Here is a 13,363-nt window from a genome sequence, read left to right as displayed (position 1 = left end):
CTGGGAATGTTTAATTCCAAATAAATATTTACATAATTACTAAACAACTGGTGAGCTGTGTCTACAGTTATTGCTTTTATTATATGCTATTTGGAAAGTAATGTGTGTGTTTCACTGTCAAATATTAGACTGGGTAACTCCTGATGCATGGGCGACAGAAAAAAACAGTTAAATCTTGGCAGAGACTTTTTTTTTAATGGCACAGTGGACCTCAGAGACTGTGGTTATATTCAAAGCTCACAAAGAGAAGGTTTGTCTCTCTGGATCCTAGTATATGTTTAACATAAATTGTTGTACTTAATGCTCTATGGAGACACGTCGTGAATCAAAATTGTCACTTTTATAGAATAAAATCTGTATATATATGCCAATTTCCTCCACAAGCATCAATAAAGTGATATTGTATCTATTATTTTTAGTTCACTATTGTATGACTGTAACTCAGGACCTTATATTATATGAAATATGGGTGAGCAGCCCAGAGAACAGTGTTTTGGAAGAGGGTGGGACCATTAGGCCTGTGTATTGTGTGGTGGCATAAACATTTACAAGTCTGTAGCCTCAATGCCTCCTCTGTTTAACTATGAAGCCAACAAAACTCCTTCTTCCAAGGCTCTCTGTGTGCTCAGCGTTGACACCATCTTTTCAACAATCTGAATTTCTCTCTGCCTCTGTAACTCGCCACTACTGCTGTGGCTCAAACTGGTGTGTTCTTCTTATTCATAACATTGTTGGAAATTAGCCCACACATTTCCTCTTTTCTAGTTATTGTGTGATGATGGTGAACACCACATTGTTTGCATTTCGGGGAAAAAAGCTTTGTACAAATAAAGTGTTGGGACTCCTGGTGGTTCTGCCGACATATTATTAGCCCCCACCCCTAAGCTATTTTTTTTTATTTCTACCCATTCAATCCAACTAAATCCTCAGCACTTTAACAGTTATCCTGCGTGTGGATGCTTTAGCATTGCAAAAACCACAAACAGTGCTGATTTATACCGCTCTGCATTGGCTGTGGGCTGTGACTGACCTTTAAGTTATTATGAATATTCAAATAATCCCCTTTGCTTGCCAGTAGTTGTAATTCTGGTTGGATGGATTCAATATGGGTCGAGGTCTAGTGGTGGACACAGGAAGAGCTAATGGAAGTAGTTCATGGGAGCACTTGGCACGGCAGATCAGTGAGGTTTTATTGAAAGCTACAGAGGGAGCCCTGAGGTCTAGGTCACTCAATTGTCCAACGCACAACAGACACGCACACACAAACACACAAACACACAATGCACAAGCATCCACATCCCCAGACAGAAACAAATGAATACACAAAAAAACTATTCAACCACAAGCAAAATGCAGAGGGGATGCCCCGTTTTCAACAGAATCAACAACACACGGACGAGAAGGTTTTGATGCCCCACTTGTAAAATAATAAACACAGTGACAAAATGGTTGAGTACACAATGGTAAGTAGGAAGAGTTCAGAGGTGAACTTGTATCACAATAGTCAAAAGCTATAAAATCTCATAGCCTTCAGAAAATGTAAAGACCATAAACTTGAAAGCCTCTTGAAAACACTTTCACTTGATATAATCAAATAATAAACACAGCTTCTGCATGCTCAAATGGGTAAACGTACTATATTTCTGCTTCTAAATTAAGAAATTATATTTGTGTCAACAATAAAATGCAGACTTTATTAAAGCAAGAGCAGATCAGTGCTTCATTAAGTCCAGTGTATGTTTCGCTATGATACATTTTTTATGTTGACTTACTATGAGATTCCCCATAATTAATCACATCCTTATTTTTATCTGAATACATCGGTCACGAGATAATTGAGCTAACATTTTAGCATTCTTTCTTGTCAGTTACTGTAATTAAATTGCACTTAAATGAACTTACATAAACTGAAACAATTAGACAATTAATCGATCAAATATTCTGTTTTGATAACGTAATACTAATTATTCAATTCAATCCATATTAACATTTGTAACGATTTGTTTCTTTTCTCTACATTACCTTATAATAAAATGCATTTCCTTAGGTTTTGGATAAAATGTAGACAAAACAAATCGATAATTTGATAATATCACCGTCACATATTTAACATATTATCCCAAGTTTTGAAGAGCAGACAACTCATTTAATGAGAAAATAATCATCACATTAATCAATAATGAAAATAATCCTTGGTTGTAGCTGTTATATTGACTTTTATTGAAACTAGGAACCCAAAGCAGAGATGATGATTCCACTAATGTGACATGAAGACTGAATGAGGTCACTGACAGTGTATTTACAGTGTTTTACTGGAGGGCAGTGCAAGCACATGTAGCGCTGAAAGTGGGAAATCACACAACACACACATGGACACACCATCCTGGGTACCCCTCCTGTTCCTTCCCCCCCGACGCCAAAGCCACTGGCACGATTTCCTGCCCCTCGTCTCAGTCATTGAGAGCCGCTCCCTCTTTCCTGAACAAACTTCACAGTCCACAACAGCCTGGACTCGACACATGTGCTTCCACAGATCCCCTGTTTAACAGCTTTTCTTACCTAAACAAGACCAGCCTTGTGTTTTTTAGACACACAAACACGCATGCACAAACACACACACACACAGATGAGAAACTCACAAGACAGATGCTCACTGTGCTACACAACCACCCAATACAAACACGCTCAAAGCTGTCTGATCCTTCAAGTGACCTTCTGGCTACAGTGGTTTACTGCATTTTTTAGCATTCCATTTAAAGCTCACTTTCTACACCGAATGTATCAGCAGAGAGAGAGAGAAGGCCGACAGGCACGAAACAGGTTCACCTTGGGTGAAGCCAATAGACTAAAGCACCACAAAGTGCTATAAATACCCAGCATGTCAGTATCTCGAGCATCAAGCAGTAACAGAACAGAGACAATGCGACAGCTAAGAACCCTGTGATCTGCTTAGATGATTTTCAGAGAAGAGTGCTGCAGGAATGAGACTTAAAACTGGAAATCAGTTCACATTTTTCCAGTTCACTCATCCAGTCGATGGATTTTTAAAATCTATCTAGGTTATGGAATAATAGATACCTAGGTTATAGGTAATCATTTTTTTTTAAAGCTTGTGTCTTAAAAAGTCAGTTAAATGAGACAAAATGTTGTTGTTGACAAAACCAAATGACATTATTGCTTTGCAAGAGAAAGCACTTTTGCAGAAGAGGTAATGGTGCACTCACACATGTGTTGCATAAACGCTTGACGGTGGGTGTGCCGATGCTTGGTGCTGGTTCAAGATTCTTTACTGTCATAAGCACAGTCAAAACAGACCTCACTGAAATGAAAATTAAATTCTTACTTTGCTACTCCTCCAATGGCACATAAATAAATATTAAACACTCAAATAGAGATTGAACACAAGATGTAAATGGTCTGTATTTTTAAAGTGCTACTTCGTGATCCACAGCCAATGACAACAATTATGGTTTCAAGCTTAGGACACACAACACAGCCTGCTTTCATGGTAACATACCATGCTAGCTAACAATGACGTGCCATGGACAAGTACACACAAAATAAAATCCACGACTAGATGAAGACGCACCAGGTTAGCTATTTGCTAGCACCTGCACTCAAGTATTTATTTAAACGTGATTTGATTGAATGATGCTTCTGTCCCTGCGTAAAAATGGAGCTCTGTTCAACATATGGCTCTTCGTCGAGTGAAAACAGGGTGCTGCTAACTTCTGGGTTGGCCTACAATAAGACGTCACCCCCGCAGCAATTGGCTCTCATTGAAGAGCAGCTGTTTGGCATGAGAGCACGAGGCAAAAAAGGCACTATAAAGCACTTGAGATAGGAGACTGATCCCTCACCCAAACGGCCACAAGAGAACCAATCATTTCATTGCCTGAGTATAAGACAGAGACCGATACAGAGAGAAGAAGAAGCATAAGCAGCAGCGCTCTTGTTGTGAGTAAATGGCCTCAAGCAGCGGGGAGTGGTACCACTCTCCCCGTGTTAGAGTGCTGTACAAAGCTGATCTTGTCTGTGCATCTGGCTACTTGTCAACCTCTTGACACTTTGTACAAACCCACAGCATTGGACAGGCCTGACGGACACATGCACCATAATACGTCCAATTTTGCGGTTCAGACTGATTTTGGCAAAACAAACTCTTTGCATTAAGATTGTTCCACAGCTTCTTAAAAAATAGGCTTGGATGCTTCCCTCACAAAGAAGAGAACTATCCCTCGCACAGTCACTTATAACAAGGTAGAGGTTGTAGAAAATCTGTCAGTGATGAATAATCTGTCACACAACCAAATAACTTTTTCCTTTCTTTTTTGTTTTGTTATTTTAATGCACACACGTAAAGCATGTTTCAATCACTAGTCTTAATGTGAAAAAAATGAATGATAAGTGTCAACATCAGTGCATACAATCTTTTAGCAATTTATTGATCGACTGATCCTTTGGCTTTTCTCTGCATGGGGACACACTGCAGCACACTAACTAAACGAAACCAAGCATATGTGTCATAGCTGCACAAAGTCTATCATAAAGAACTCCAAAATCTGTGTAGATGTATACTCTAAATGATTTATGAAGTCATTTTGATAAACATCTGGTAATATAAAAATGTATTCAGATTCATTTATGAAATGACTGTAAGGGGGGGGTACATCCTCCACTGCTGCAGGAGTCTGAGTATATAAATGTAAATGTCCCTTTGCCTCGGCTGCAGCAGTGATTGGAGAACAAAAGATGCTGCTGGAGAACGTTTAAAAGAACTGAGGCACCCGTCTTCATTAACACAAAGAAAAAAGGAAATGTTTGTGGCATTGTTCAAAATGTGCATTTCAATCTTCAATGTAAACAGTCTGAGCATGTGCTTGCTCATGTCTCATTAAAGTTCAACAAGAATAAGAGGTATATGAAGAACAAAGAGTCAGTATGTGTGTTGAATTAAGGATGTTTTCTGTTTGAGCTCTTTAAACCAAAGTTAGCTGTTGTTGGCCAACTTGATCTATGTTGAACTATTTCACAGTTGTAGTGTTGCAGTGTAACATTCTATCATTCAGGTTGTGAGGGGAGGAACATCAAAGAATAAGTGGGTCAGTGACGCAGCTGACGCACTCAAACAGAAAGTCCACACTCTGCCCACAGGGCCATGGGCTTAGCCACAGTCAAAGTGACAGGACAAACATTGTCTACATGAAAGTATGTCAAATACTGGTTGGTAGAATAACGCAATATAAAACAAAAAGATTTAGAATCAAGCATCCACCCAAACAGGAACCCACAGATACACACAGTCACACCCGCCCACGTCTGCCTTCACAACAACCATGACTTGTTTGCAAGCAATGTCAACTTCTCTTTTCATTCCTGATTTAGACTGGAATCGGAAACTGGCAGCAACTGTGGGACATCCCCTTCATTGTCGGCCAGCTCCCTGACCCAGCCATGCCACCCACAGGTTTTAATGATTGGACACACTCAATACAAGAGCACACACACAGACATGTGACATAAAAAAATCGTTTCAGTCGCTGAGGCCACTGACCATTTTTGACTCTCACCCTGCTCCTCACTGTACTTACGTTGCTTAGAAAGTCATATGTCATGTAAGCACTCAGGTCAGCAAGTACATAAAAAAAGAAACCCTTACTTACTATACTGCACTTTTGTCAAATAAACTGCAAAAACACTGTCTCTGATTTACATGTCAACTGACATGAAAACACAAATCTCAGGTGAAATATGACTGCATTCAAAAGCGCACTGCTAAAGAGGAAGTGAAAGAAAACGCTATGGGATACATTTAGAGTTTTCAATAGGGGTTCTTCGTGCTGCTGCTGTCTCTATAACATCTTATCAAAGACTAATTTACATATATAATACCACTCATTCAATTAATCAAATTAATTTGCAGCATAAAAAGAAAAAAGAACTCTGGACTTCAAACCACTAATACCTCCAGAATACGCAGGTAATGCAACGCTACTAAACCCACTTAAAAAGGGCGATTGACTCATTTCCGTCTCCTTTCTGATTGCCCTACTGGCAGAGTTTTTTTCCTCCAGTGTATCATGATCGACGTCAAGAAAGCACCAAAAACTGCTTTTGCATCTCGCCGTCTTGCCAAATTCACACGTTCACCCGGATGTTTCGTTTCCTTCGCTGTAAATCCGAGCCGGAGCTGTTTAAATCCTTGTCTACTGCCGAGTCATTTGACACGGGAGTGAATGCTGTTTGATTCATTCCCATTGCAGACAAACGCCTGATCTTAGTGGGTGTTAAGACTTAACAGGGCTTAAGTTACAGTAATCATCAACTTAGACTTCAGATTTTAAGTATGTACTGTATCACAATGGAGTAAGACTCTGGGTTAGGTAATCTGATGCTTCAACCATGACATCTAAGGAGTAAATATAAAGATTAGACAACACTGTGAATCTGCATTGAGACTGATTCCACTTATACGAAAGTGGAACTGGAATCCTGCCGTAGGTAATACCATGAGTGGAGCATCACTGCAGTCAAGCCCTAATGTGCTGCACGACTTTTTACAGTGTTACAACACTTGGTGGATCACTGCAGTGCAGCATGGCCAACGCATCTGATGCTGAGCTGATACCTCCTACCCACCTGTCTGCCTGTAGGAAACACATAAGTCACTCTAATGGTATCTAATGAGGACCATCACAGCTACTGACACTGGGCATACTTGGGCTGAAATGCACAGATTTATCAGACGGAGCCCACCGCAGAGTGTGTGTTTTCAAAACAAAGTATTATTGCACTTCGCTGTGTGTAATTACACAATGATGGACTCACTACCTTAATTATGGAGCCTAAATGTGCTACTGGCTCATCAGGGTGGATGTGAACACAGCTTAACAGGCGAAGCACAAGCTCAAACAACAAACATTAATAAATCAAATATTATTAACCTCACAACTGTGGGTCAACAAAGGGGCTGAGCTACCATTGTGAAGCAAGGCAGGACGCCTGGATTTAACATGCCAAGATGCACTGGGTAACCAAAACCATTTTTGTGTTGTGTAACTGGATTAAGACAGCAGCATATAGGCACACTAGCAGGTAGGATTAGAGGAGCTTTGGCTTCTGTCTACAAACTTTGGAGGTGATGAGGCCGACCGGCAGCCTGTGATGGAAGGCTGTGGCCCTGCAGGGCAGCCTGCTCCGGGCTGGGTCCGCCCAAGACTTCAGCAGAGCAAATGAGCACCTTCCGTAAAGCCACACGACACAAAAAGCACAGCGAGGAATGTCCCCTGCATTACATTCTGCCAGAGAGTCAATTTTACATTAAAGCTCCCAGAGTGGAAACAGCAGCATTAAAACAAAGAAGTACAAATCCCCCAAAAAACAATGCATCTATTTAACAAAAAAATCAATGAATAAATGCATAGTGAGCGCACGGTAAAATGCTGTTTGAATTGTGGAGGGTATATAGAATATCCAAACACTATATTCACTGTTATTATTATCATTTAAGTAGAAAAATAAAATACAGAAGATTTGACTGTTTGGCTGAAAATTGCCATTTTAAAAAAATCGGTTTCTTAAGTGCCCAGACTCTGTTTACTCAATAGCAATGGACTGATGTCAGCATTAATAAAAGGCAGCAAAGCTTTGCAACAACAGCTAACATTGATAATATTGACAGCATGCATTCAATAGGAGAAGTACTGTAGTATGTGTGTGTGTGTTTTTACCTGAGTCCTCATCTAGATCCCCCTGTAGAGAGGAGTCAGTGTCCTCTGAGGAGGCCTGGCTCCTCCAGCTTATATTGCCCATCCAAGAGGCCTAAATCCACACAGCTTCTACTCCGGTTTGATACTGATATTTAAAACCTTTTCTATAAGGAATCTTGTTGGTCAGGCAGGCATTTTCACAGCCATCACTGGATAGCACTGCTGCGAGTTAGTCACAAAAACTAACCGCTCCTCATGATCATCCTCACTTGACTCAGCCACGTTACGCTGCACTTTAGAGGAAAGATCCACAAATAGCACCAAGAGCCGCCAAGAGATAATTTGAAAAAAAGTTACAAAAAAACCCCCACTTCTCTTGCAAATGTTTAAAAACATCTAGAATCACGTAATCCTGGAAAGAACAGTGAAGCCGTCAAAGCTGTCATCAGTGGTCCTGGAGAGGGTTCAACCCACATCTATCTGGAGTGGTGATGCATTGAAGAGACACAAGGAGCAGAGCGGGCCACCTGCAGGAGGAAATGACCTGCTCTCTGGCATGTAGGCCAACACACAGCAGTGAAGTCAAGTGAAGCATCATCTTATAAGACGATCCCCTCCGAGAAAACAGTCTCAAGTGCACAGATGGAAGAAGAGAGATGGATATGGCCCGCAAACGGAAGTCAGATTGAATTACATATGAGATCTTCGAAAACAATCCCCGTTGAAGATGTTGAAAGCAGCACGGCCTTGAAAATATTCATGTTGTTGATGCCACAGACAGCTTTCCATTCCTCATCAATAGCCTTACTCCAGCGATTACCCGACGTGTAATCCATCCATCTCTCTCCCCAATACTGGCCCTGCGCAGAGACTTGATTCCCATCACTGTGCTACCTTTCTCCACCCTCTTTCTTTTCACTCCCTAAGCTCTATTCCCTGCCTCTTTTTTGCTTTCCCATACAGAGCACACACAAAAAACTAATTACAACACAGCTAAACCGATATGGGAACAGCAAGCCTCTCATTCTGTGGGAGAGGGAGGGTGAAATACTTGCTGCCACCAAACCTCAAAATTGCAGCATGTCAAACCAAGACCCTGTGGCAGTGGGATCCCTCATCAGCAATGTGCACAAGCCTAATAGTCCGGGGAACCCTTTTGTAATCTGACTTCTTCAGCTCTTGCTCAGAGTTTTGGTGACTAAGGCATGTGGGGCTCGCTATTTCTGTACATCAGACAAGGAGATATTTCAGGCTGAAACGATGCAGCCGCCACATAGCAAACACAAAGCTGTGAACTTGACTTAACTCAAGGAATTCTTCATACACAGATTGTGTTGGAAGTTAAATAAAGATGTGACGCCCATTGACTGTCCAGTAAGAGACAAGTTTACTGGCATATTATAAAGCACTGTGCTACCCCCGGAACTTTGTTACATACAATGACGTGCCAAAATTGGTGTGTCACAACCCGGGTCCCTGTGGGAAAAATAATAGTTGTATAACTGTGATAATACAGATATACAGATATTAGGCCTCAGTTAAGACTATTTTAGTTTGGTCAGGGAGTTGTGTGTTTATACGTGTCGCAGACAGTTACATACATCAGACAGAGATAATAAAAAACAGCATTTTAACGATCATTTCTTTTACTTATTTCGTCCTACCAAGTGGCAAATAAGTGTGCAACATCCTTGCATATAACACATGGTTTCATAAATATTCCAACATAGAACTTTTTTTAAATATTGCGGAAAAAGGGCATCTGATAGTTAGGATTAAATGCTTCTACTTATGCTCAGAATAAAACAAACATCAGTTTGCAAAGTGAACACATGCCATATATTCTGGTAATAAGGAGCAGTTATTTTTGCCATTGCTATTATAAAAGCCATTCACTTTTGCAATGATTTGTGTAAATGAAGATGTTGTAAACTGTTTGATATTTTTTGTCTCAGCAAAACTCTGGTTCATCTAATGCATCTTTCTTCAGGAATGTCCTCCTGACAAGTTGATGCAGGGTGTATTCTGCAAAGTGATACTGAGGGCGTTTGCTTTACTCACAGTCTGTGTCCCTTTTCTCGAAAATCTGACCATGACACAAATGAGGAAAGCCTGTTTAAAGGGGGTTGCCTTCAAACGTGTCACCGCTAATTAGGTCAATTCTATTTCACATACAACACAAGCACAGCCAAACGTTCCTTTTTATCACTCACTATCAGCTGGTTTTGCACGAATACAAGTGATAGAAGATATAAGTTTGACCCACAAAGAAAGAGACCTCTAATCATAGTAGCTATCAATATGAGCCATATTATTAACAAATATTAAGTGCAAATAAAGACTGGACAAATTAAAACCTCTTCAAGTTCGTACTGTACTCTTATTTCATATTATAAATAACTTGACAGCCGCCTTATCTAAATCCATTCCAACATGTCAAACACCATACAAGAGCGTGCAGATGTGAACTGACAAATACAAACACAAACTCATTTCAGTCCTCTCCATCCTGTTTCTGTTCTCTAGGGAAAGCATTGAGATGCAAATTTGGCTGCTGCCATTCGCTTTTGGGCAACATCAGCACAGACATTGAATCATTTAACGCATTACAGTTTTAGCTGCTTGAGTGATGAAGTCATGCGGGTGGCGTGCACGCAGACAGATTGGGGTTCAGTGCTGCAAAAGACACGAGAACCCACCCACACGATTCCCCCTGTGAGGTGACATCCTACCTAAACTCCACACGCAGGGGTGCAAAGTCAACTCTAAGCAGGTATCGTGCGTCAGTGTTTACCCCCTAAGAGAGGACAGGTCAGGGACTGCAGGACACTGTATCCATAGCAATTAGGCAGTATGTTGATGTAGCTTGGAATTCAACAGTTTAACAGGAATTCTCCTACTGGAGCTTGGTGTCTCTTGGTGCTTTCAGACAAGAACTCCAGAGAATGTGCCGACAATTGGGTTCCGAACTTTCTCCAGATTTTGCCTTTCCCATATGAACAATGCAGCAAGAGATTCTCCTTATGAGATGCACTCATTACAACAGAAAAACCTACATATTAGTTGGATGAGGAGTGTAGTCTGGGTAGAGTATGTAGGAGGCAGGACATTATGTATGGGTTCTGCTGGAGACACCACACGTTTTTGTTTACAGCACAAGCATCTGCCCTTATCACCAAAAGCTCTCGAATTCTATTGACTGACCAATTCTTCTTGTGCCTCTTCTAAATGTGCGGCACATCTTTATCATCAAGACATATTTGTGTTCTTTTGTTTTTTCAGTTTTGCGTCCAGCGCATGTTAGAAACGTCATTAACATGCTCACTTGCTCAGGGCGAATTCTCCGGACAGTATATCTGCCATTTTAACTTGGGGGCTAGCAGGAGAAACTCTCACATACAGCCCCCCTCTGGATAATTTCAAGATAATATCTGGATTCCAGTCTGAAAGCAGCTTCTGACTGCACTGTGATCATTGTAGCATTTGGAATGTATTATTTGGAACTGAACCCATGACTACATCTGTGCGCAGGAATCGACACTTTACTTTTGTCTCACTTTTTCCAACTCCTTTCCCTTTAAACTTGCTCCTCATGGCACCAGTGAATGAATCTCTCCCTGTCAAGATCTTAAACTGGTCCCTTTTTCTGTGGAGTCTCTCCACCCTAAACACACTGGGACAACAGACTCCTTTTAACACCGTACACCCCCCCCCCCCCCCCCCCCCCCCCCCCCCCCCGGCCTTGCACCTTCTCTCTGTGTCAGTGGCAGCCCGCATGGCGTGTCCTCCAGGGACACAGTGTTTGGGATCGATGGGTTCATTGGGACGAAAGAGAGACACACACAACAGGACCAACAAGTGAAACAGTAAACAGAAAAGGGAGCAGGTCCACAAGAGAGGATGTCGGAAGAGATCTAATGGATTTGGTTTATAAATAGTGACTCTGATTCAAATACACTGTAATCAACTTAGCAGTGAGGGAGAATCCACGAGACTGGCTTGGAGTTTTCATTTAGCTGTGACCATATGTAGTCATCTGCTCTGCAAGACACGATCGGAATCGGAAACTTTTACGCCTGCGAAGAATGACTGAGGTAGTGGCGGATGAAGCCCCCCCCCTTACTGAGTGTGTGTCCATTAACTGCAGGCATCACTGGACAGGAGTGTATATGTGGGAGACAGCTGGTGGGATGGGATGGGAGCGTGTAGCTGGCGGGTATAAAGTTACCTTTTCCACCGGGGGGGGGACCACCCCGTTTCCCCCCCCCCCCTTCACACCCAGCGAGCTCTGCGCTGCTTTATTCTGCCTTTGAAGCTGCATGCATAACAATGCACGGCGCCGGTAGACATAACGGGAGGTGGGGGTGCCACGTGCACCACCGTGGAAATCAACACAACACAAATACACACACCACGGTCATGGGCGTGAACACAATGCAACTCCGGTGCACTGCGAGGTAACACGGCAGCTAGCGCTAGCTGCTGAGAGGCTAACCCTTAGCCGCTGGCTAGCTTCCGTTACGAACCCATCTTCTAACGGGCACCTACACAACAGGAAAACAACCCCACACACCTTATTTACATTTGATTTAAACGTCCTGAAGTGGTGGTTTCACAGTGAACCTTTAAAATGTTCCCTTTTGAACGTTAGTGTTGCTTCTGAATGAGCAAACCGAGGTGTATTTACGCTGAAAAGCCGGTGCTTTGTAAGCTATGGACTGATAGCACACATTAACGGTATTTCCAGGGGCTAGCGTAGCCTCACGACATCTGTCTCTGCTGGGGTTCCGACAACATTCACCGTTCCCCGGTCCGTGTGGCCACCTCCAGCCGGTTAGCGTGAGGCTGGCACGGCACAGGAAAGCCATTTGCCTCGGCTAGTAGCAGCTAGCCGACACAATTATTACAACTGGACAGCCGATAAAAGAACCAGCACTATAAAAAGGCCCTAGTAGACCTCCATCCCCACCGGACACGTCCCTTCCGTGGAGCCACGTTCAAGTGTGGCACGGACCCGTCTGACCCGTCCGTGCCCCGGCTGGGGAGAACCGTTATCCGCCGGAGTGTGGCCGGGCAGGGGCTTACCTTGCTTGCTCTCTATTTTCCCCGACATTTTCGTAGCCAGCAGCTGTGCTCCCACTCGCAGTGTGAACCGAACGTTAGCTGCAGACGAGCCTCGCCGAGTGAGCCTCCCTCCGGACTATTCCCTCATTGTCGACACGCCGTTGTGTCCGTCAGATTCCGCCGGCGTTGGATCGATGTGTTCACTGGACACACACATCGGCTCGGTCAACACAAAACTGTCCGAGCCCGTCTCCGGGTGATTTTCACTGGGTACTCTCTCTCTCGCTCGCTCGCTCTCCCTCTCTCTCTCGCTCTCTCTCTCTCACACACACAGACACACTATCATGACTTGAACCCAGACTCGGGCAGGAAGCCTTCACGGTCAGTGTAACAGCGCCCCCTCTTGCCAGGAATTAGTCACGTCCATCTGTCAACAAGGGGATGGGCGTGTTTCAAAGAGTTGTAACAAACCCCAGTGTTTGTTTGCACAGTGTTTAATGGAGGCGATTGATTCACAGAGAGCCGTCAAGTGTTACACATGGTCCACACGCCTTTTTATTCAAGTAGTCTACTTAGTTTATTGTGTATAA

General features: G+C 42.7%; 1 protein-coding gene across 4 annotated transcripts in view; it reads right to left on the bottom strand.

The window, feature by feature from the left end:
* Positions 1-13,073, bottom strand: part of rapgef1b (Rap guanine nucleotide exchange factor (GEF) 1b) — a 41,739-nt gene extending 28,666 nt beyond the window's left edge. For all 4 annotated transcript variants that reach the window (XM_061067629.1, XM_061067607.1, XM_061067621.1 and 1 more), the window contains exon 1: positions 12,795-13,073. In XM_061067629.1, coding sequence (XP_060923612.1) covers positions 12,795-12,822 — 28 coding nt within the window. In that variant the 5' untranslated portion in view covers positions 12,823-13,073. The remainder of the gene's footprint in view (positions 1-12,794) is intronic.
* Between the last annotated feature and the right edge of the window lie 290 nt (positions 13,074-13,363).

Source organism: Limanda limanda, chromosome 1, assembly GCF_963576545.1.
Source record: "Limanda limanda chromosome 1, fLimLim1.1, whole genome shotgun sequence".
NCBI lineage: Eukaryota > Metazoa > Chordata > Actinopteri > Pleuronectiformes > Pleuronectidae > Limanda > Limanda limanda.
The sequence above is the reverse complement of the archived record's forward strand: the minus strand, read 5'-3'. Positions and strand labels throughout refer to the sequence as shown.